We start from the raw sequence: 22,670 nt of genomic DNA, 5'->3' as shown, positions 1-22,670 counted from the left end.
AGACAGACAAACAATTGCTCATGCAGTGCAAACCAGCCTGTCAGCTAATGATGCACAGAAAATAAATATATGATTGAAATGCCTTATTGATTATGTAAGTGCTATGCTAAAGGCAGCTCCAAGGACTTAAACCATGCGCACCATACAATTTGTATCCTGTCCGCTGACCTACAGTAGACTGCATTCCCTAGCGTTAACCCTGCTCTCATACGTATAACAGGAAGAGGACCTGCTCTGAGATGGGAGTTCAGATCAATACAAGCATACAGCAAGGACATCTCTGGCCCTTCCAAAGCAGCCACACCTTTAAATAGTTTAATAGTCTGTTTATATCTAATAATAAGACTGATACATGTTTCCCAACAATGGAATTGGGCCTTTAAATCCTAATCATTCTTATTATGGCATTTGATTAACCACAGTGTTCTGTAAATGGTAAGGCACGTATCATAAGAAGAAAATAATTAATGGCCCACGTGATATATTCCAAAGCAAAAGTATTTGCATTGGTCCGCGAAGTGAGGCCTGATTAAGTCCTCAAACTTGTGGTGGAGAAAAATGTAATATCCCCAGTGTTCATAGGCTGCTGGTGTAGCATCATCCCTCCCCCTCACCACCATCTCATTAATAGAAACTCGATTTGCGGACAGCTGCACTCGCGTACACATTATAGGAGAATTGATTGCACCCAGCACACAATGAAAAGGATGAACACCAGGGAGGGAGGGAGTGAAAGAGGAGTGAATTAATTAAGAGAACCAGGTGGTCAAATGTTGGGTGGAAAATCACTAGCTAATGACACATCACACTGTGGCCACCGTTTTGCAGTGGACGTTTGCCTATTGTTCAAAAATACGGACGCTTCATCTGAAACTGACCTTATGCTCCTCGAGCCACATGGCGAATGAGTGCGAGTCATTCTCTCGCTGCGGCGCCCACACGGCTCACAATAACGATTTGGTGGAGGAGAAGAAAAAAAAACAACACCTCGCACACAAACATTAAGTGGCGAGTGATACCAATGACCGATTGCTGTCATCACAACCAGCACTGGGGCCTTGGACGATTGAGTAATCCTCACCCTTACCTTAATCCATCCCCCCCTGATTTACATATCAATGACTAATGATATCTGCTCTCATTGATGTAAAGCGCCATATCAGATACATGCTGTTGTAATTAGGCAAATCTAACGTGGCAGAGTCTGATTAGTGGTATGAAAAAGCTTTTTTTCCACACAGGATCCACATGAGCTCAGATAGCTGGGTCTCCAACAACTTGCAAAACATGCACTATCTTACAAGGCATTGTCGATTTTGTTGACACACTTCGTCTTAGTTTTTAAACCCGACTGTGCAAACGGGACATTAGGATCCCTAACTTTGCATAGTACTGCGAGCCAATGAGGTGATGTCAAATTGTTTAAAAAAATCCATATGAGATGCGTTGTCTTTATGCAAGGGGGCACATTGAACTTTATTAACCTAAACAGAAAACAATGCTACAGTGTTGGGGGAAGTGGTTAATTCTCATAGACTCAAAAGGAGTAAACTTTTAAAAGTGGCACAGCATTAGTAAACCAATTAACAATCACGTTCACGTCGTATTTCAACCAAACCAACATGTCTACAATCACAGTTTGCCATGGAGCACGGTTTGAATTAACAAAGAACCTCGTCTCAAGGCACAACAGCACTGTAATGTGCTGAAGTTATTCTGCGAGCAAATCTAACGTTAGTGGGTTTGCAGCGAATTATAATGTGGCGTGAAGTTGCATCGTGTTGTAATTGCGCATTACCGTACGTGAAGATTTCATATATATAACGCAAAAGTAAGGCACACAACAGCGCACTTTAGCTTTAGCTACGAGGAGTGGAAAATGGCTCTTCGCCTGTCTTACCTGGCCTGTGCTTCGTCCAGGCTCTCGTCGGTGATGGCCATTATTTGCTGTAGGATATCCCCGATGTCTTGCTGGGGCTGACCGAGGGACTGCTGTTTCCTGACCGAGTCCGGGTCACCGACGTCGCCTTGTGCTAGTCCACCGAGTCCGGCGAGACTCGACAGCATCCTGGTCTGATCATCCATACTTTCAAAGAAAAACTCGCCGTTCTCCCTCAGTCGAAGAATACACACAAATAGCTAGCCTGTTAGCTAGCGCGCAAAGTATTTTCCGCGACAAACCATACAACACTTCGTACCTCGGCCGACGGCGACGATTAGCGAGCAGTTAAGGGTCGTTGTCATAAAACAAACGGCGAAAACACGCTTTACATTCGCTCGTGTTTTGTCTCTTCCCCCCTCCGCAAGTCAATAAACGCGGCTAAGCGGGCTAACGTTAGCTAAGCGCCGAGTGAAAAGCAGCTAGGTTAGTAGCTGTAGCCCAGCAGAGGAGCAGCAGCAGCAGGGACACACATGCACGGACTGTGTGGGCTTGCCAACAGCGCCTCGCACATTTTCGAAATAAAGAAAGGGAAAATGGAAAAATGCGACAACACGCGAGCTCCCTCTTCTTTCTTTTTCTTTTCTAAGCCTGAATGTAAAATCTCGCTGTAGGGGAAACCAAAAAAAAAAGACGCGAATGAAGCGACGAAGCTAAACGATGGTCTCGCTCCCGATCAGAGACCTCCTACCAAAACACACCGCGGTTTGCCATTGTTGTTGGTGTCGCGCGAGTATGTGGGATGTGCTGGGGCTGCGCGAGCGCTGTGCGTGCGTGCGTGCGCCGGGCTGACCATTGAACTCGTAACACCGCGCAGCGCGAGCGTGCGTGTTGGGGGAACCAGTGCTACACAACGGAAAGCTGCACTACACCGCGTCCATGTACGAGCCGCTGTAATGGTGGCACTGTTTGGTTCGAACCACACACTGTAACCGCATCACCTCTGCAGGTGACAAGAATCTCCTCGTGCACGGCCTTTACAAACGGATAGCCCCTTACGTCATCACCACTGCTGGTCCTTGTGTAAATTGTGTGTTTTTTATTGTATGGTGGGATCATCTTCATGGCATTAGAAAGCACAGATTGCTTCTTTCTTTTTAAGGAAAACTTTGAAGTGCCCGTAGAGATGTGAGGTATCTGCTATTTGAGATTATAACAAGATGAGGATTAGAAAACATTGTGTAATAATAACTGTTCTGCACATACATTTTGAAGGTTGTTTTGAACAATCTGTCCCTGCTCAGAAAGGGGATCAATAGACAAATAGAAGTATTGGATCTAATTCGATCTCCCATTGTTAAGCAGCACATAATTTCATAAATTGCTTACATAAGCAATATACCTGCCCTGGGTAACTGTGTTTTAATCTAAGGTGGGATCACCTACAAAGCATCAGAAAGCACAGATTGCTTTTGTAAAGAAAACTTTGAAGTGAACTGGGGATGGTGTGCTATAGGAGATTACAACAAGATTAGGATTAGACAACATTATGAAATAATAGCTAACACGATAGAGTTTTTTATGCGCATTCATTTGAAAGGTTTTGAGCAATCTGTCCCTGCTCATCAATGGAGTTTTGAATCCAATTTGATATCTCATTGTTAGTTAGCCCATCATTTCATAAAATTGCTTATATATACAATATGCGTGTCCTATTGTAGTTGGGAAGCAGCATTTTAATATGAGGTCGGATCACCTACATGGCAGGATTGCTTTTTCTTTAAGAATACTCTGAAGTGCATGTAGAGATGTGAGGTATTTTCAGATGATAACAAGATAATAAGTGTTATAAGAACTAATGGAGCCTCATATATGTTCTTCACATACATGGTGACGTTTTCGTTTGAGCAGTCGGCCCCTGCTCATGAATATGATCAATGGAAACAAGAGGAAAATTGGATCTAATTTGAAATCTCCTGATTAAGTATCATTTCATAAATTGCCTAGATATACCATTCCCAACTGTAATTTGCGTAAATGTATTTCTTGTCATTAATCTGAAGGTGGGATCACCTACATGGCACAAGAAAGCCCAGATTGCTTTTGTAAAGACAACTTTGAAGTGCATGAGGACATCTGAAGGACTGGGGATGACACGCTGTTTGAGATTATAACAGGAAGAGGATTAGAAAGCATTGTGTTATAATATCTAACATGATGGGGCCTCTGCCATGTGTCATTCACATACACTTTGAAGGTTTGTTTGAGCAAGTGCGGAGCTTCTTGAACCTGTCCCTGCTCACAAATATGATCAATAGAAAAGAATAGGAGTATTGGATCCAATTTGATCTCTCCAGGTTAAGTATCATTTCATAAATAGCTTAGATATACAATATGCCTAGCCACACACACTACTACTGGAAACACTGCTTTCATAATAACTGTCATTAGTGCTCTCTTCTCTCTCATGTAATTTCTTTGAAAATACTTAAAACAAACATTGATACACCTTTTCATTTAAATTAGACACTGTCTTTTCTCCTGAATGTTGTAAATTTTCTTATTTTACTTGATGTGCTTTGTTACTTGTGACATCTATCGCACTTCTGGAGAGGGAATCCTCACAAGCTCACAATCTGAGGTTCCTGCGTTTCTACCCCTGTTAGCAAGGTTTTTGTTGGTTGTTCTCCCTCACTCTAGCCTGTGGTTAAGGGCTGAGGATGTTGCACCTTGTTAAACCCTATGAGGCAAATTGTGATTTGTGAATATGGGCCCCTACAATATTTGATGGAGAGATTGATAAACTGTGCCTCAAAGTAAAAGCCCCAATACCCGTCTGTGTGGGCACATTGTCGCGCCAACAAGAGCAATAGTCAACCTCCACGTAGAGCAGACAAACCTACATCATTCTGTCTTAAGACCCTGATGAATGAAACATCCCATCAGTTTTCAGTATGAAAATGTTGACAGCACAGATTGAAAACAAGTGTCCTTGTTTTTTTGCAAACTGGGCAATTCTGCTGTAGTTTATCACTCAGATCAGAGAGACAGCTTTTCCAAGACGAATGACTGGCTGAATGGATGTGGAGGAGCGCCGCAGCCAGTCCTGCTGTAGCGAGGAGGAGATGATGGGTGTGCATGAGGGAGTAGGACCAAACTGGCAGTGGTTTATGCTGACTCTCCGCACATCCATCTAGCACAATCTGTGGCTAATCAATCTAAAGTGAGAGACAACAAGGATTGAGAATACAGTAAACCTGAACAGTAATTGTTCATTGAATGTGCATATAACACAATTTCAGGCATCTCGGTTTCTGTTGGTTCCCAACACAACCGACACTAATCTTTAAAACTTCTGGGTTCAAATAGGGGAAAAGAATTCCCATGCATATTAATACACACTGCACAATATCCAGTAACCACTTCACTTTAGACATCCCTCATGTTAATATTGGCAGAACTGGATTCCACTACTATGCACCTCCTAAATGGAATGATTTGCCTACTTCCCTCAAACTACAGTCTTGTGTCCCTTTGGAGAATTTTAAATCTTTACTATAAAAAAATGTTTATGAATATTGTGACTGTTTTTAGGAATATATTTTTATTGTGCGGTTTTGTTTGCTGCGGATTGTGAATGTTTCTTGTTCTCAGGCCTCATTTGGAAAAGAGATCTCGGTCTCAATGTCACTGCCTGATTAAATAAAGATTAAATAGAAAATAAAAAAATAAATAATTGAAAAGAGAATCACCTACTTCCTCCTAATTGTCTGCAAACAAGGAAGAAACTGGTCCCACCCGGGAACCTTTGCATTCAAATTAAACACTTAAAGAATAACTTCTAACACACCATTTACTGGGGCCATTGAGGTTGTTTAAAGCAACACTTAATCATACAAATTTAAGTGAGCAGCAGCAGGGATTACCATCGAAGCTCAAAGTCAGTGTCAATCACTGTCAACGGAGACCTTCCTTGAAAGTAAAAAGAGTGTCAGTGGCTTTGTAAACTTCTTGGTTTTATTGTTGGTGATTCATTTAAGGATCATTTCTGTGGAGCCTCTATTCATTTGGATGCTAAAGCTGCCCTCCTCTCACCCCACGAGCATCAAGCCTCATTTTCATCTAAATAAGAATCGATCTCTCCTGCTGTGCACCATCCTCCCTCACTCACAACTCTCACGGTCACAACACTGCTTCTCTTGGCTCGTCTCCGTGCTCTCTAGTCACATCTCCTGTATGAAACCAACAGGAAAATTCACAATTTCTCCATGTTTGGAGATCCTATCTGCATGGCGAGGAAACCCATTTACACCGTAGGCGGTGGGAGAAGAGGGTTTTTCCTTCCTACTGTAATTATCATTGAAAAAAAATTAAGTATGAACGTTAATGAGCGAATGGCTCCAAGAGATAAGAGTGATAGTGAACAAAGCGTTGACTGACTGGTACAATGTCAAAGCTTCGTTCTGCATCAGTGACCGAGCCAAACGCAAGAGATGGGGGTGAGTCACTGTGGGGGAGGGGCCTCCTCCGGAATGGTCAGGGGACACAGATGAAGTGAAATAGATGCAGCACCAAAAAGAGAGTAAATGGGACTGAGGATGAGCATGTAAAACAAAGAGAATGCAGGCAAACTAAAGAGCAGGATCCCCATTTATTCAAACTCTCTCACCAATGTGCATTAATATTAATGCTTTTACAGGCACATTTTCTTATAGATTTTTAACCTTTTAAAAAAAAATGACAGTGTTTAATCTTTGCGTAAGGACTTTTGAGAATACCTCTATTAATAGATTCTGTTCAAACGTAACTTCAAATACACCCGATCCCTTAAGTTCTTCCAAAAGTAATTTGTTTAAAAGACTGAATCAGTTTTGGTTTGTGATATCATTATATTTCAATGTTTAAAGAGAAAAGACTTCACTCTGAAAAGGGAATTTGTTCCAGGAGATTGGGAATTTCTTTCCCAGTCTTTATTTTATGAAGATGCACAGAATGACAATTATTCTGGTTTTACAGGAAGTTGTCAAAGTCTTCGGAAACATTTGGCTTTGCTCCATTTCTGACAGATGACACTCAAGTCTTAATATCAGGTTTTGCAGACGTGAATGCACTTAATTCAGGTTTAACAAAACCTAAAAATCCCCTCTGGCCATTAACCCAGCATGCCAGGATAAATATATAAAGCCTACCACTGCCACCTGCTGGTCAACCACGTGGACTACCTGAAGTGACTTTATTACCAGTCCTTCCGTTTGCTGAATGGAATGGTTTCATTTTATGGAGAACACAGGAGTTTAATTTATTTTAAAAAGACAGAGCAAAGAAATTAAGAAAAAGTATGGTCCCAAATCACATAACAGCAAATTAAAATATGTATAAGCTCATAGACAATTTATAAAGAGCCAGAGTCTGTTGATGTGTTTTTGTCGTTTGTTCTTCCCTCCTGCCTGAGTGCTCATGTGGTTGCAGAGGATACAGGTGCTGCCATAAGGTTTCTAAAAGGGTCGGGTGAAAGATCCTTGAATCCTGCTTCTGCCGCTGGTAGAAAAAAGAAAGCAGAATTCATGTTAATTTGATCATTTATGAAAGCAACAAAATTATTCCACAGGAAAGATTTAAAGAAGAATAAGGTTCATTACCCAATCGGCTGCTAGTCTCCTTCACGATTAACTGTGACTGCTCCTTCACAGACATAAGGTCTCTAACCATCTTACACTGAGTGTCCATCTACAGATAAATAAATAAAAAGGAAAAACATGGTAAACAGGACAAAAATCAATTCAATACAGATGTTAACTTCAATAGTAGTACTTCTCTGTGTACTTAAAGGCCTTAAAAACAGAAAAACAATTAAAGTTAGGGTTTCAAAAATATTTCTGTAGCTATAATTATGTCTAGTTACCGCAATCTTAATATGTAACCTCCACTGTACAACTATCATACTACTATCAGAAAGTGGGGTCAATTTTAAATAACGAACAACACAAGAAAACAGAAATGTCAAGTGAAAGAAAATTTAACTGTTTAGGCTGAATATACTGTTTTTGGTGGATACCATCACTTACAACAGGAAGCTGACTGAAATGCACTGAGAACTTCACAGCACAGTATGGGTGTTGCACTTGTTCTGTGGAAATATGTTGTTCGAATATAATCAGACAAAACTGAATGTGACTCTTATCTACTTTACTGGCAACGTCACCCACGACAGTTGAGAGCCAGAAACATCAACATTTCAAAGATGCAGAAGAAAGAATGTGTTCCAATTTCTTGTGTACAGCCAAGAAGCATTTCACTTCTTTAATGCCAGCTTTATCATATAACACCATAAAGATGGCATATCATAACAATGTTTTAATTAGAACAATAGATTTGGGCTTTTGCTTAAATTGTCAGCAGTGACATTAAATTGAATTTGCAACTTACAATCACGGCTATAGTGTGAAGCTTGGGCTGCTGTCTACAGAGGAGGCCGTGGTAATCAGGTTTGTTCTGTATGAAAAGGTACTGGGAGGACTCGGCCATACATGAAGAGTCTAATGCGATGCCTCTCTCCTGGCCCTGCTCCACTTTCCTGAAACAAATCCAGAACACGTAATTGACACAAAACCGTGAAGACAAAACTGACAGTATAACCACAGCCTTCCTCTGGGACACCACACACACGCTCACCTTTCCACTTCCTCTGCTTTACACCGGTGTTTGTTCAACAGTGCCTCCCAAGATTCACTCTCAGCCTGGAGCCTAAAACAGAAAACAGACCCATTAATGAGAGGTGATAGCATCTATGGTTAAGTTTGAAGGTATGAAGGATTTGTGTGTGCGAGAGTGTAATGAAGAACAACATGCCTGTTGATGGTTTTCTGGACTTTTTCCACGGCTCTCTGCACGGCAGGATCACAAGAACTGAAGAAAAAAAAGAAAGAAAAAAAAACAAACGTATGATATAAATGCAAAGTGATAAATCAATCAGTAGCCAAAAATAACAACTGGTTATCAATATGATTCATGCAGAGATGTAAATAAATAAAAAAGGTAGAATACCTGGCTGCACTGGCATGAAGCTGATCAACCTGTGGTTTACTGTGTAGACTTTTGGCCAGATAACCCCACTCTTTCTGCATGTGCTCGACTGTACCGTGGAGGACACGGAACACAGACACACATCTTAAACTCAATTCTTCTTTAATAAAGACTTTTTTTTTTATATGTGGCATATCAAATAAAGCTGTGCAAGCACTTACCTTGTTTTTGAAAACGCTCCAGTGAGCAGTTCGGCACAGACTGGAGGGAATTTTGAGTTCTTTCAACTGCCAGCTAGAGACAAAATAGCCGTGATTAGACTATCAAGAGTTATGAGCTGTACCGATAATCAAGTGCAAACAAACCACTCACAGTCTTCTCATTATGACACACATATCCTCTTTTTAAACTTCATAAAGAAATCTTCAGTGCAGACGTTAATTACTCTTGAATAAAACCATAACATCAGGTCGCTAAAGTTCTGAAACAAAATCTCAGTAAATCTCACAATGTTCTTATCAAACCACTACGTAAATATCTACTTCTTTGCAATCCAACAAATGTTATCTGATGCCCCTTATTTTGTTAGACAGACCATTTATTTTAAATGTATCATCTTTCAAAATATTTTCAGTCTAGTGACCTAACAAGTTCTTTATCACAAATGTTAAATAGAAGAACAGTAATTTATGGAGCCTGATTACATCTGTCAAGGAGGTTATGTTTTCACCCACATCTGTTTCCTGTTTCTTTTTAAAGCAAGAGAGTGTACTGGACAGATCACCACAAAATGTGTTGGATGCGGTATTGAATCAGGGAAGAACACATGGACTTTTCATGCTGATCCGGATCAATTCCAGGATTTTCTTCAACATTTTCCTTGGTTTCTCAGAGGACAAATCAGGGATAGTTATTGGACTGGAGTATGTCAAATTTGGTGCAGATCCAAATAAAAATCTGGATGTACTGAACTTAAATGTGGTTTCACGAGGGGGACTGTTTTTATACATTCAACCTTTCGTTTCCGGTTGATAAATATGTCACATTTCTAATTAAGTTTGTTAAAAGATAATTCACTATTGTACTAATGACTCCTTCACACTTACCCTCATGGAAGCCTCCATCAATCTCTCGAGCCTCTCTTGTTGTGACAGGGATGTGCTTATGCTCCTGCACAAAACTACAGTAAACACACACATGGCCATTAATGGACAAATAATCCCCTGAGCTTTATTTTGCTGATCACAGAGGGGGGGGCACAGACAGACATCTCACCCTGATATGGGTTGGGCAGGGAAGGGAAAGAGCGTCTCGTCAAGGTGGCTCTCCTCCAGGACTTCCTGCGTGCAGACGGACTGACGGAGACACCTGAGGGCCCCTCAGTGTTTTCTGTGTTTTCCATCTTGTCTGTTTCTGGATGTGGCTCCTGGGTGGTGGGCGATGGGGGGTCGGTCCTGGGGGATTTGTATGGGGGTTCCGTGCTGGCGAGGCTCGAGGACCCGGGGCTTGTGGAGGAGCATCTTTTGGACGACTGTGAGGCCGAGGAGCCCTGAGAGCCGAGAGACAACAGGAAGTGAGCCTCCGGAGCAGGAGCAGCTCGCGGATACACAACAAGCGGTTGTTGTTAGTTAAGTTGAATGCTACGACAGATGTCTCACCTCAGTCTGATTCCCAGCGACAGTCCCGAAGCTGCAGGAAAAACTCGAATTTACAAGCTACACGTTACATGTGCACAATAGAAGTAACACACGTAAAGACAAATAACGTTACCACGGTCATTCAGTAGCACGTCTACGTCAACAAGTACAGCAAACTAAACAGCAATTCACACCAGACACATACATTTATTTAGCGGGGAACTTTGCGCAACACACCACAGACGTTCGTCGAGAACACGACTGACGCTAACGTTGGAGAAAGACATAAAATACAAACCCTTCGTGTTCCGCTTGCAAATGTTTTTCCGCCATTTTTTCTTTCAAATAGTTCGCCTCGTCCCAGCGCGCGCCCATCAAGCCGAACCCCTCCAAGGAGCTAGGAACTATGGGAAATGTAGTGTGAGTGCAACACGAGAGAAACGGTGCAAAGGAAGCTATATTACAGTTTTACTGACAGAGCATCAACAGTTTGTATAATATAATATAATAACTGCATTGTATAGCACCTTTCATACAAGTATTGCAGCTCAAAGTGATATAGATATAATATAACAGTATATTAAGCTTAATACAGTTCTTAATAAGTGAAAAAATAACCGTATAATTATATAGTTAGTTTTAAAATAGGGAAATCTAATAATAATCTTGTAACTGATGTTTTCAGTTTATCATAACCTCTCACCGAGTCGAGTGAATCAACTCTGATCCTCTTTATACTAATTAGTTGGATTTGTAATATCTAGCAGTTCAGTGTCTAGGTGGTTGTGTTTCCTAAATTCAAGATGTTATGCTAAATAGCTAATTCCCTTGGGAGTGAATGTCTTTTTCTCTTCTATTGTGGTTCTGCCATTTCAATTGTTACTGTTTGCACATCTCTTCATTTACAGCAGCAGGTATTTCTTAAACTGTACATCCATTGTGATTTCCTGACCCCTGGATGTAAATAAGTGGATATCAAACAAATATTTATAACAAAGACTGTTCCTTTTTGAAGCTTATTTCGTTATCATTAACTTATGTTCAAAAGAATCAATATGCATATTCCTGTGTTATCTAAGAAATCTGGCGAAAAGGTGAGGTACAAGTGCAATAGCTGATTTTGAAATGATAATGTAAAGAAAATCAGGAAAGGCACCAGTTATTGAGATTTATTCATTTTTTCTCTTTATAATGAGCTTTTGAAAGATAAGCTAAATGACTGTCAAGTGTACATTAACCAAGTCTAAGCTGTGGCAGCCTCCTGTGTCATGAATTTTATATTTGTTCTTTGTTGAACTCGGGTTTGGTTTCAGGTGGTATATACCACAGAGAGGATGCCAGAATGATACACATTTTAGATTTCAAGGCCATTTAACATGTTGATTGGTATAGTATTTGATCCACAATGCAAGGGACTGGTTTACTATATGTATATTCTAGACAAATAATGTGTTTTACAATTAAAGTTTACTTAAATTCATATCAAAGAACGGTTTTTGATCTCCTGCGATATCTGTTTTTTTTGGTAGTTAGAACCAATTTTATTTTTAACATAAATATAACACACTTCAAGTCTTTTCTACTGTCAATTGATGCTTAATGGACTGACACGTTTTGTTTTGGTAGGTATCCCGTGTCTAGTTTCATTGGGGGACAGGTTCACTGTCTTCATGAACTCTCATTACTTACTTACCCATTTCTGGGACCAGAATAGTTCATTAATAAGCTGGACGTCCTCATCCTTTAAATGTGCAGACACACCAGTAGTTGTATTTGATAAAACACTTGACAGACGTCATCATTTTTTATCTGTAAGTCTTTATAAGTCTGTTAGAGATGTTTTTCACTTTTTACAAAATCAAGGAGAGGAATCAAAAAATCAAAAACACTTCTGCAATTCTCTTAGAGAATGCCCATTTGTGTGCCCGTGTTTTCACTCTGGCTGGCACACAGTCTCGCACTCCACTCAATACTGCCGTCTTCATGTCCTTGTAGCAGTGGGGAGGGACAGATGAAGAGAGGGATAAAGAATTGTAGAAAAAGATAAAGAGTTATAAAGAAATCCGATTGGGAGTCTAAAGAGAGACAATACAGAAACACAGATGGTTGAGGAAAGGTAGAGTAGGACGAGGGAAGGAGTGGAGTGTACACTACTGCTCGCCATGTCTGTCTCGGCTGTTTTGTCACAACAGCTTCACTTGTTTTCTTCATCCAAAGTTTTCTCTCCCTTTACAGTTTGGTTGGTAAGGGCAGCAGTTGCTGTTGGCACAAGTTCAAGAAGGCAGCCTGAGTGTTCCTTTGCCCAGCAGGAACTCCAGGACACGGTCCACCAGCAGGGCGGCAACAAAGTCCACCACCAGAACCTGGGCAATGATCATTTTGAACTGCAAGGAAGTAAAGAGGAGGCAGATTACATCGTGGAGTTATTAATGACTACAAGTGTATGAGAGGCAAAACAACGGTGAGATAATGTCAGCTTACGTCAGTTGGAATATCTACTAGGGAAAATTGTTCATTGAATTCTGGCGAGGAACCAGAGAGAAGTCCCACAATTGCTAATCCTGACAGAGCGATGCTCCATAGAAGTGGTCGATTCTCGGTGAGAGACTCCATGAAGGGGTGACCCTGTCAAACCAAACAAGAAATGCTGTGAATCTATAATACCATAATGAATGCAGAGATAACAAATGGGAGTAAGGAGAGGTACCTTATAGTTAATGGCAAAGGTGGCCATCTGCATGGCCATTGACATTATATACACGGTGCTGTTGATTAGACTAGGTTCAAATTCTTTGTATAGATCTGCAAACTGCTCCGCTCTGCAAGAGAAAATTGACAAGAGAATAGTTATTATAATGTTTTAATGTAAGTTGGAAATATTTAACTGGTAAAGCTGAATTTCCATTTTCTCTCCCATTCTCTCTCTTTCTGTGTTAGTGATTTACCTGGGCGGACTTCTGCTCTGTGCCTCTTTGTAAAGGTACACCAGACTACAGAAGTGAACAGCAAACTGCAGCAGCACAGTCAACACCGTATAAAGATTGAAGATGTTTGGTAGGGGCCGCTCTCGAGACAATGTTTTCAGTGGCTGTGTACACAGGAGAAAATATATGAAAAACAGAAGACATTTGTCATGTAAGACATAATGATCTTTCTTGGAAAACAATCAACCAGGTGCAGACGATCGCTCTTTAACAATTTCGCACCTTCGATCTCGAGATGAAGAGGAAGCATCCGGCCAGCAGCAGGCCCTGCAGGGTCGCCTGAAAGTCACTGAACTTGACCCCCTCGAGGTAGAGTACGGACTGGCTGTAGGCCAGCACCAGGGCATTGAGAGCAAGGATTTTAAACATCTGGAGCGTTGTCACCAAGGTGCAACGACCCTGCTTTATGACATGGCAGACTGTGGAAGAAGGCAAATAGACAAGGTTCACATGTGGAGTGACCTAATTTTTTAATCAAGTGCAGAAAGCTGAAAGCTCAGGCCTCACTTACTGCACTGTATGGATGAGAGCTTGGAGGTGAATGGGGCTGCGATGGAGGCATCACCCAGCTTCACTACTTGTACCTGATCCTCTTCAAGTTCCCGTAAGACTTGACTTATCCTCTCCTGTTAAATAATAAATGACCTTTAGACCAGTACACTTCAACTCTATTAGTCAATATAATGCACATGTATTCTCTGTTTTGAGCTATAAATACACTATTTCCTAAATCTTGGTAAAGTAAGTGGAGAGGAGAATAAAAAGAGGAAGTTACTCATAAACTATTCCAAGAATCAGGCTGGAGTTCCTTTCTGATGACACACACCTTTTGTGCAGCAAGCTGCTCTTCTCTCTGAGCCATTACCCGCTGCCTGGCTGCTCTGGAGCTGAGTTTGCCTACTGAGCTGACGGGTGGTAGAGGTCTGGGTTCTACTAAGGGTGCCTCCTTCTCTCTCCCCCGTTTCTTTTTTTCGGGCATGCGCTCTGGGGCGTTGGCTAACAGAGCGACACCTGAGGAAAAACAAAGGGATCGTCACTGCTTACTGTGTCATACATTTGCAAAAAGGCTGGGAGTCCAGGCAATCGATGAACCGTACCTATGTGGGCGTGTTTGAGAGCGCCGACATCATTTGTTCCATCACCGCACATCAATGTTATATAACCCAGCCCCTTAAGACTGGTGATCACAAATTCCTGTAACACAACAGACAAACCAGAAACATCCTTAAAGTTTACCCTTCGAGACAATTACATCGTCAAATTTTTTTATATATAGAAAATGATTCTCTAGATTTGCCGTAATGCTTCTCAATGACCAAAATCGCCAAAACTACTCCTAATAGTCAGTAGGAGATGTTTAGTCAACTCAATTACAGCTGTGGTTTACAAACTTCAACATAGATTAATGTTGTGTTGACCCAGAAACACAACATCTGTAGAGTTGGCATGAAAAGAAAAAATTATACAACTATTACTACTGCTAGTTTTGAATGATATATAGCTGCTGTTCTGGGACTCACTTTCTGTTTTGGACTGACACGAGCAAACACTTGTATGTGAGGCAAGAGGGCGTTGAGTAGCGGAGTGTCGGAGCTCAGTCTGGCCAGCCCCTCGCCTGTTACACACAAGTCATACTGTTGCACGAATGAGGAAACGGAGGTAGGGGGCACTGGTACACGCACGCTGCCATCAATGGATTCCCACTGCCATTCGCCTGAAAAATAAAAATAACATCGTATGGCCTTCTTAAGAAATACATTCTGAAAATGGATTACGACAATAATCTCGGTGTGTATTAGCTACAACATTTATTTCTGTTCTTGACAGGCTTAATTGAGCAATACATATACATTCTATGAGGACTAGTCTTACTCTGATCGACGCTTGGCTGCAATATAAGAGTGTGTTCTTTCTCAATGAAGTGCAGCTCTCTCGCTACGTGGCACGCCGTTAGAGGGTTGTCGCCTGTGATCATCACAACCTGAAAGCAGAGGGAGATGGATCTTAAAACCATGCCGTTTGTGTACTGGTGCACAATGGTGTGTTGTCAGCATGGTTTACATGATGAGATGCTTCCTGGATCTCTCGGATGACTGCCTTGCTGTCGCTCTTGAGCGGGCAGGACACAACCATGAACCCAACAAATTGCAGGTCACACTCCAGTGCTTCGCGACTCATCTCCCGGACCTACAAAAACCGAGAAATATCAAGCTCAGTTCAGAACCTACTCAAAGACGTCACACAATATCTGATAGTTATAAGAAAAGTTAAACAAGAACCTGCTGATGACTGAGGTGTCCTATCTCTTTATAACCCAGGGCCAGCACTCTGGCCCCTTCCTGGGACATTTCCCTGTGGACTTTGTCATAACTCTCCGGACAGACTGTAAACTGCAAACACAGCCACATTAGAACACCAGCAGATCATGTTGAATAGGGTAGAAAACAGCGGAGCATGTAATAAGGATAGTGTAAATACCATTTGTCTGAGTGTCTCTGGAGCTCCTTTGACAGCTGAGATGTAAGAGAGTTCAGAGGAGCCCATTTTCTCATAGGAGGCCAGAACCGACATCCTCTTCAGAGCGCTGGCAAAGTGGAAGCGCTGGTGGATCTTAAGTCCCTGGGTTTTGATGCCTCGTGGGAACACCTTTTCATCTGGTCAAAGAGACAAGGGTCAACAAGAAATACTTTTAAGCATGATGCCACTGGGAGCAAAAGGTACCCGCATGTATCATGAGAGGGCAACACAATTATATGTAACCCACACTCTCACACACCTCCCAGTGTCCTGCACTGGGCACGAGGGAGACATGTGGAGGTCTTAGCCATGTACCTTTAGTGAGGATCCAGTCAGCAGCGGTCAGCATGGCCTTCTCTAGTGGATCTCCGACCAGCTGTCCATCATCCAGAGTGACCAGGGAGTGACAGGTAGCCACCACCCGATGAGTCTCAACTGGGATCTCAGATACAGGCATCACCTCCTTTCCTTCCCTGTGTCATAAACACAAACATCACTCAAATATCCTCTAGACAAAGTAGTGTGATAACTAACTTAAACCGTAGCAGAGTATGCGTTGTGTTTGTACTTTATGAATTATGTAGTTAAATAGCTGGCTGAGTTTACCTAAGGCCTGCTACTCCACGTACCACCAGACTGTCACTGGTCAGTGTTCCTGTTTTGTCAAAACAGCAAACCTCCACTTTCCCTGCAAATGGTATCCTGAATGGCTCTGTACAGAATACATCTAGGCAGGAGAAGAAAAGGAAAATGAGAATGAACCACGGATTTTACAAGCTTTTCATTATATGCTGCTTTGTCCAAATCTCTTTGTATATATTGTGGACACACACACACGCACGCACGCACGCACGCACGCACGCACACACACACACACACACGCACACGCACACGCACAAGCACGAGCACGAGAGGAGCAGAAACAGGCTTACAAAGTTTAGCCAGAGCGATAAGAGATGTGTTAACTGCCAGGGAGAGCTCTATGGGGAGTTCTGGTGGAACAACTGAGGTGAGGATAAGCGTGCACTCCAGAAACAGCTTGTAGCGATTCCTGCTGAGATCTTTGGTCCCTGGGGGTGACAATACAAAAAGTAAAGATAGTATTTGGGCATTGCTTAAGCACTCACCTCCACCTATCAGCTATCACTTTATTTATGATAATATCTGTGGGTAATTTGAATCTAAGAGTTGCTTCCATGCACCTCACCTTCAACCCACACATAGCCAGCTGCAGCAATGGCAAACACAAGAAGGAAGAGGATGAAGATGAAGGTCTCCATGTTGTTTGCAGTCACTCTCTTCACACCGAAGAGGATGGTTCGTAATAGTTTACCCTGGAAGACAGTTTGTACATACAGTCAGCGCAATCATGTTTTTTTTAACTGAAATTAAAATGCATGAAAAGAAAAAAGGGGAATGTAGTAATATTGATGAACTAAGCAGCTTTCTTACCTGAGAGGTGTAGAACCCGGTTCTCAATACATAGGCCACACAGCCATTGTCTACAGCTGCAAATAAAGAAATGGTTTAAGAGTCTGCACCTTGTTTTGATGGTTAGGCAACAGGAATTAGCACTTACGTTTGAGTCCAGCACTAGCCTTTAAAGGAGGGCTATGTTGGACCACTTTGGTCCCACCGGAGATGATGTGGAGTCGAGAGTCTGTCTGAAGGTCCAGGACTCGCTCTGGGTCCAAGTCCTCTACTGGCTCCTGCACACCCCACATTATCAGCAGTTATTGAGATGCCTAACAAAAATCGTAATTTAGCCAACACATCATGCATTTATATAGATGCTACCAACCTTCATCTGGGGCACGGACTCTCCAGTCAGCATGGCCTCATCCACAATGCAGCGACCCCTGAGCAGCAGCACATCACAAGGTACCAAGTTGTCCTGGGGCGATCGTCCTATGCAGGGGAGAGTATATATATATGAAACACACACTAACAGTGTTAATCTGATGCATATGAAGAGATAAAAACACTGTCAGAAACTAACCTATTGAGACGATGTCACCAGGGACAAGCTCATCACTTGAAATAGGTCTCCACTTCCTGTTGCGATATACCTGGTACAAAAAATAAGAAGACATTTTGACTGGAAAGTTTTACAAGATAACCTGTTTGTTTACAACTTAAAATTGGATCAAGCCTACCTGGATCATGTAGGGCTTGTTTCCCATGCGGCGGATCTCAGACATATTCCTCATTTGCTGCTGGACAAGGGAGGCCTCGAACGCCACCAGCATGAACAGTGTGAAAACGCTGTAATACCAGTACTCGTCCAGACACCAAAGCCCCACACAAAACACCTGATGGAAGTCAGAGGATAGATAACGTTACATGAATACAGACACTGCTACCAGGTTTACAATTATTATCAATAAAGTTACATTATTGTATACAGAAACTTTCACACATACCTGGAAAACAAAGAAGGGAGCAGTGGCCCTCTCTCTGAAGAGCTCCAGGAAGTCTGGTACTACCATCTCAGCACGATTGGTGCTGTAGCGCTTTTCCGCAGCTCTGAGTTCAGATTCCTCCTGGTAACCACGGCAGGACTGAAAGTGGCCCATTGGCTGGCAGATGGGATACGCTATTGGAAGGAAACATTTCTTCTCTTGGTGGTCAAACATGTAGCGGATCTTTTGAAACTCAAAAGACAGGGTCCCTTCCCCATTCTCATCCTGTTGGACGGCACAGCAAATACAAAACAAATTATTACATAATAAATTCAACAAAGATATGTTTGTATTCTCACAGATAGGAAAAACAGTCTATTTTAACCTTTATACTTTGGAAAATCACATTATTACACAGTAATTAACAGAAACTAACCACTAGGTGACAAATGTAGGTAATTTTAGAGGAATGCATCAATAGAATATCCTCTTTGGACAGATATAATCACAAATGTTAATAGAAAATAATGAGTTTGATCGTTTTCAAACATTGAAGCCATTTCAAACCAATCTTTTGAGAGGAGTGATGAAGCGAAAATGTATTGCTAAGAACTGCTAAGATCGGGAGACTTATCAGAACTTGACAGACATAGAATGTGACATCTCGGGCATGTTCCAAATTACGAGAACTTCGAGCATCCTGACAGAAACTATATGAACTAACCTGGTCCCTCTGAAGTGCCACAAGCTCAGCAGAGCCGTTGTTGGGGCAGGGTATGACCTTTGCCAGCGTAGCCTTGTTTGGGTCTGGTTCCTGTGTGAACAGGTGACAAATTCACAAACAGTGTTAAGGTATTTTTGGTACAGTCATGTGCCTCTGCAGCTTTGTCCCTCTCAAATGAGAAATGCCCCGACATATAGCTGCCTGATCCCCATGATATTTGGAGCTTGATTGAATTTAAAAAGGTGCTGATGGGCCTTGGTGGGGGTATGCACTCTACTGCACACAAGTCAAGTTTCTTGCAGTGAAGAACTTTGTTTAGAAAAGTGCTATATGAATAAATTATATCGTTATATCATATTAAACTACTCATTGCAAAAAAAACACATTAACCATAAAATATTGCTCTAACCATATTCTAGTAATATCTATAATGTTGTGTCATAAAACATAATTTCCCCTCATACACTGGCAGTGCAACTCCAAGGCTGTGTTGAAATGGAATGGAAGCCGAAAATGAAACTTGGAGGAAGGGTCACAGTCACTGTCTCTTGGCACCATCACATAAATATTGGGCGGTATGAGCAGGGCCAATAGAAGTGAAAGGGGAAATGAAAGATTGATCATCAGTGTGTTGGAAATCAGTGCCTTTAAAGCCCACTATCCAAGGTTCAAGCCCAGCACATACCCTACTGTAGTGCCTTTGAGCAAGTCATTGATTTCACGTCGCTCATGCTGTCCCTGACTTTTGATCTCTATGCAGAGGAGATAGGGAAAATAAAATGATGTCTAAACCGTATTGCTGTTATTGATGATGTTTACCTTGGAGCAAGTGAGCAAACAGTGCGCGTGCACGGACCAATAACCGGAGAGAGCAGTTAGGACGTGCGCGATCCCAATGGCTGCGAGCGCTAGGAGGCCTGCCTCCGGATAGTCTGAAGCCCCGTACACCCCCATCCACACGTAGAGCCAGCCCGGGTAGAGGACGGCCAGGAACGGGAGGACAGTGCCGTGAAGAAGCCGGGGCCTCCGCCGGTACAGAGTCACCGAGCTCACCAGCTCGTCGCCGGTGCCGCTGTCATGCTGCTGCTGGTTCACAGAAGGGGCCATTTGCAGCTCACCCGGTCCCCGGGTCCCGTCTGAAGCCATACTCGCCTCTTTCTCGGCGTCGGTCACGTTGAATAGCTCTCTCCTCCGGGCCCCTCTCTCCTCCGCCGCCGCCCCGTCGTGCCGTAGCCGGTAAAATACAATATTTACACGTAGCGATGCTCGGTCCAGCCTCCGGCGCCAGTATTCCTCAATCGCTCGCTCTCCTACAGTGGCTTCCGCATACGTAATCACGCAACGTCACGTTATGCCTAAAGACCGGAAAAGGCAATTATTTTCTTCCCACCAGCGTTAAATTGCGTCTTTTTGAAAAAAAAAATGTCAACTAATGAATAACGAGACAACTCTGACAAGATGTCGTCGTTTGTTGTTGAATTCTTTGATTTCGCATTAAGCGGATACACCTTTAATGAATTCTACGTCATGGTCGGGGAGTGGCCAGACGGCGAGCTTGACACAAATGGGAACCAATCACGTAAAGGAACCGTGTCACGATGTTGTATTTCTGTCCAATCAGATCGTGATAGGTGTGTACGTTGTAGTTACCGCACAGACATGGCTCCACATGCTCAAACTGTTCCTGTGACCATTGACTGAATGTTGCGCTGTAACCTTCACTGATCAGACTCCTCGTTTGAGACAAGATCAACATGTAAGAATCTTCCTCCTCATTGATGCATGTGTCATGTCCCACTATCTATCTATCTAGATATGTAGAAGCCGTCGGTTAATTATACGACTTTGTGAATCAGGCTTCATCCTCCACATGAATACTTGATACAGCAGGTTTATCAGGTCAGTGATCTATGGCTGCATGACCACTTACTGATTTATATTCGTCTGTAAACTCTCAGGCAGGCTGCTATGGATATCACGGCAAAGTACTGCCACAAAGAAATGGAGGAATATGGGTCATGTGTGGCCTCCAACCCATCAACATGGCACCAAAGCTGTCATGAGCTGAAGATGAAGGTTGCACAGTGCACATCATCACAGTAAGGCCCCAGCAATCCCACCTAAGTGACTGTTTCATCATTCAAACAAACATCAGAGCACATTGAAAACAACCCCCCCTGTGTTTTTGTTTTGATAGCCCGGTGATCCAGAAGATCAGACAAGACTGTTCCCAGCAGTTTGTGGAGTTCGAGCGCTGCCTGAAGGAAAACCAGAACCAACCTACCTCCTGCTCAGCGCACGTGGCTCGCTTTCTGGGCTGTGCGGAGACGGTGGATATCAGTGGAGTGGGTAAGGAGCCTGCTGGGATTGGTCATGCGTAACTCAAGGTGACATAGGAACAGTTGATTAACATAAACAAATTAGAACGGCACTTAGTAGTGTGCAGACCTCCACCCAGGCCAAGCATCCCTCTTAAGAAACCAAATTTAAGTTCAGTAGTTCCCAGTTTTATATTTGGCTACGAACCAAATTTTACACACTTTTAAATATCAGCCCCATAAATATGCCAGATTTTTCTTGATTTCATCACGGGCCATGAATTATTCTCTGAGAAACCAAGAAAAATGTGGAAAAAACGTCCTACCTCACGATGTTAAAGAAAAACCTGTGCCCCCCTGATCCGGATCTGCACCAAAGGTTTCGTGGTGACTAAACCCAGAGTTTTCATGTCCTCGTAAATATGAGTCCTCTAAACATGCCCGATTTATTTTTATTTCGCGACTTTAAAGAAAGTGAAAAAGAAATTCCTGGATCAGCGCACAGATCTGGATGTGCACCGTCATTTAAGGGGTTCTTTCCAGACCCATACCAATCCTTCCACCAACTTTCATGGAAGTCCTTCCAATAGTTTTGCGTAATTCCGCTAACTAATAGACAAACAAAACCAAAATGCTGACAAAAACATTGGAACACTTAACAATGGAATATGTCACACATGTAGTGGTGTCCTTGACCTTTTTTAGAATTTAGATGCAAGAACACATATTTGATTTTTACACTGTATCATGTTTTGGTGATATTTCTTGATTTAGCTAACAATAAATTCATTTTCCTCTCCAGATGCAAATCCACCAGCTCAGCCATCGTAGCAGTGAGACGCCAGCGTCCGTCCACCTTCCGATCACACCTGTGATGGTGTAGCTTCACACGTCCACATGCTCAGTTACTGTATGTGCAGTGACGGTTTGGACAATCCGTTTTCCTCTGTGTGCATTTGTGCTCAACAATAGCAAATAGAGGATCGTGAAAAGCACTGTGACCTATATATATATAGACATTTTTAATTACTGTGTTCCTTTATCATGTTAACGTCAAAATAACATTTGTACTTGAGTGTAAGTGAGGACGTCTGGTTTGTACCGGATTTATTGACCTATTTCATTAAAAATCCGACTTCTATTACTCATCTGGTGTGGTCATCCTCCATTGTCTCCTGTTGCTTGT

At 42.3% G+C, this 22,670-nt stretch overlaps 4 protein-coding genes across 8 annotated transcripts in view; 1 reads left to right on the top strand and 3 right to left on the bottom strand.

Annotated features, from left to right (window-relative positions):
• pbx4 (pre-B-cell leukemia transcription factor 4) overlaps positions 1-2,745 on the bottom strand; it is a 29,943-nt gene extending 27,198 nt beyond the window's left edge. Inside the window, exon 1 of one of the 4 annotated variants that reach the window (XM_062407384.1) lies at positions 1,901-2,745. In XM_062407384.1, coding sequence (XP_062263368.1) covers positions 1,901-2,085 — 185 coding nt within the window. In that variant the 5' untranslated portion in view covers positions 2,086-2,745. The remainder of the gene's footprint in view (positions 1-1,900) is intronic. The other 3 variants (XM_062407385.1, XM_062407386.1, XM_062407388.1) reach the window with 3 other exon arrangements.
• A 4,068-nt stretch (positions 2,746-6,813) lies between these two features.
• On the bottom strand, positions 6,814-10,939 carry LOC133971639 (uncharacterized). The gene is made up of 11 exons (XM_062409074.1): positions 10,838-10,939; positions 10,561-10,591; positions 10,178-10,451; positions 10,009-10,082; positions 9,124-9,196; positions 8,924-9,011; positions 8,729-8,785; positions 8,552-8,623; positions 8,306-8,453; positions 7,519-7,606; positions 6,814-7,417 (listed from the first exon to the last, which is right to left on the bottom strand). Exons 1-11 carry the CDS (start codon positions 10,912-10,914, stop codon positions 7,335-7,337), a joined length of 1,065 nt encoding a protein of 354 aa, XP_062265058.1. The 5' UTR covers positions 10,915-10,939; the 3' UTR covers positions 6,814-7,334.
• A 1,398-nt stretch (positions 10,940-12,337) lies between these two features.
• Positions 12,338-20,485, bottom strand: atp13a1 (ATPase 13A1). Its single transcript, XM_062408835.1, has 25 exons — positions 19,986-20,485; positions 19,167-19,256; positions 18,464-18,727; positions 18,197-18,352; positions 18,040-18,109; positions 17,842-17,948; positions 17,620-17,749; positions 17,493-17,548; positions 17,248-17,374; positions 16,973-17,110; positions 16,647-16,767; positions 16,356-16,513; positions 16,002-16,177; positions 15,803-15,913; positions 15,585-15,710; positions 15,396-15,504; positions 15,044-15,237; positions 14,621-14,717; positions 14,350-14,534; positions 14,035-14,149; positions 13,746-13,942; positions 13,485-13,627; positions 13,247-13,358; positions 13,021-13,164; positions 12,338-12,923 (listed from the first exon to the last, which is right to left on the bottom strand). Exons 1-25 carry the CDS (start codon positions 20,310-20,312, stop codon positions 12,813-12,815), a joined length of 3,564 nt encoding a protein of 1,187 aa, XP_062264819.1. The 5' UTR covers positions 20,313-20,485; the 3' UTR covers positions 12,338-12,812.
• Positions 20,486-20,768: 283 nt separating this feature from the next.
• Positions 20,769-22,628, top strand: LOC133971478 (coiled-coil-helix-coiled-coil-helix domain-containing protein 5). 2 transcript variants are annotated; one of them, XM_062408844.1, is made up of 4 exons: positions 20,769-20,922; positions 21,125-21,265; positions 21,364-21,515; positions 22,287-22,628. In XM_062408844.1, coding segments are annotated over exons 1-4 (324 nt in total). In that variant the 5' UTR covers positions 20,769-20,920; the 3' UTR covers positions 22,316-22,628. The 2 variants fall into 2 exon arrangements, with proteins under 2 accessions (XP_062264828.1, XP_062264827.1); XM_062408843.1 differs by having other exon boundaries at positions 21,364-21,553.
• The last annotated feature ends 42 nt before the right edge of the window (positions 22,629-22,670 follow it).

The sequence above is a fragment of the Platichthys flesus genome, chromosome 16 (assembly GCF_949316205.1).
Source record: "Platichthys flesus chromosome 16, fPlaFle2.1, whole genome shotgun sequence".
NCBI lineage: Eukaryota > Metazoa > Chordata > Actinopteri > Pleuronectiformes > Pleuronectidae > Platichthys > Platichthys flesus.
The sequence above is the reverse complement of the archived record's forward strand: the minus strand, read 5'-3'. Positions and strand labels throughout refer to the sequence as shown.

Coding starts and splice junctions, on each gene's coding strand:
- LOC133971639 (XM_062409074.1), bottom strand. CDS start 10,914: ATGGGCGCGCGCTGGGACGAGGCGAACTATTTGAAAGAAAAAATGGCG. Junction 9,197..10,008: donor TGATGGAGGCTTCCATGAGG/GTAAGTGTGAAG, acceptor TTTTGTCTCTAG/CTGGCAGTTGAAAGAACTCA. Junction 7,607..8,305: donor TTCACACTATAGCCGTGATT/GTAAGTTGCAAA, acceptor ATTTATCTGTAG/ATGGACACTCAGTGTAAGAT.
- LOC133971478 (XM_062408843.1), top strand. Junction 21,266..21,363: donor GCACAGTGCACATCATCACA/GTAAGGCCCCAG, acceptor TTGTTTTGATAG/CCCGGTGATCCAGAAGATCA.
- atp13a1 (XM_062408835.1), bottom strand. CDS start 20,312: ATGGCTTCAGACGGGACCCGGGGACCGGGTGAGCTGCAAATGGCCCCT. Junction 15,914..16,001: donor CAGAGACACTCAGACAAATG/GTATTTACACTA, acceptor CTGTGTTTGCAG/TTTACAGTCTGTCCGGAGAG. Junction 13,359..13,484: donor CAGAGCAGAAGTCCGCCCAG/GTAAATCACTAA, acceptor TTTCTCTTGCAG/AGCGGAGCAGTTTGCAGATC.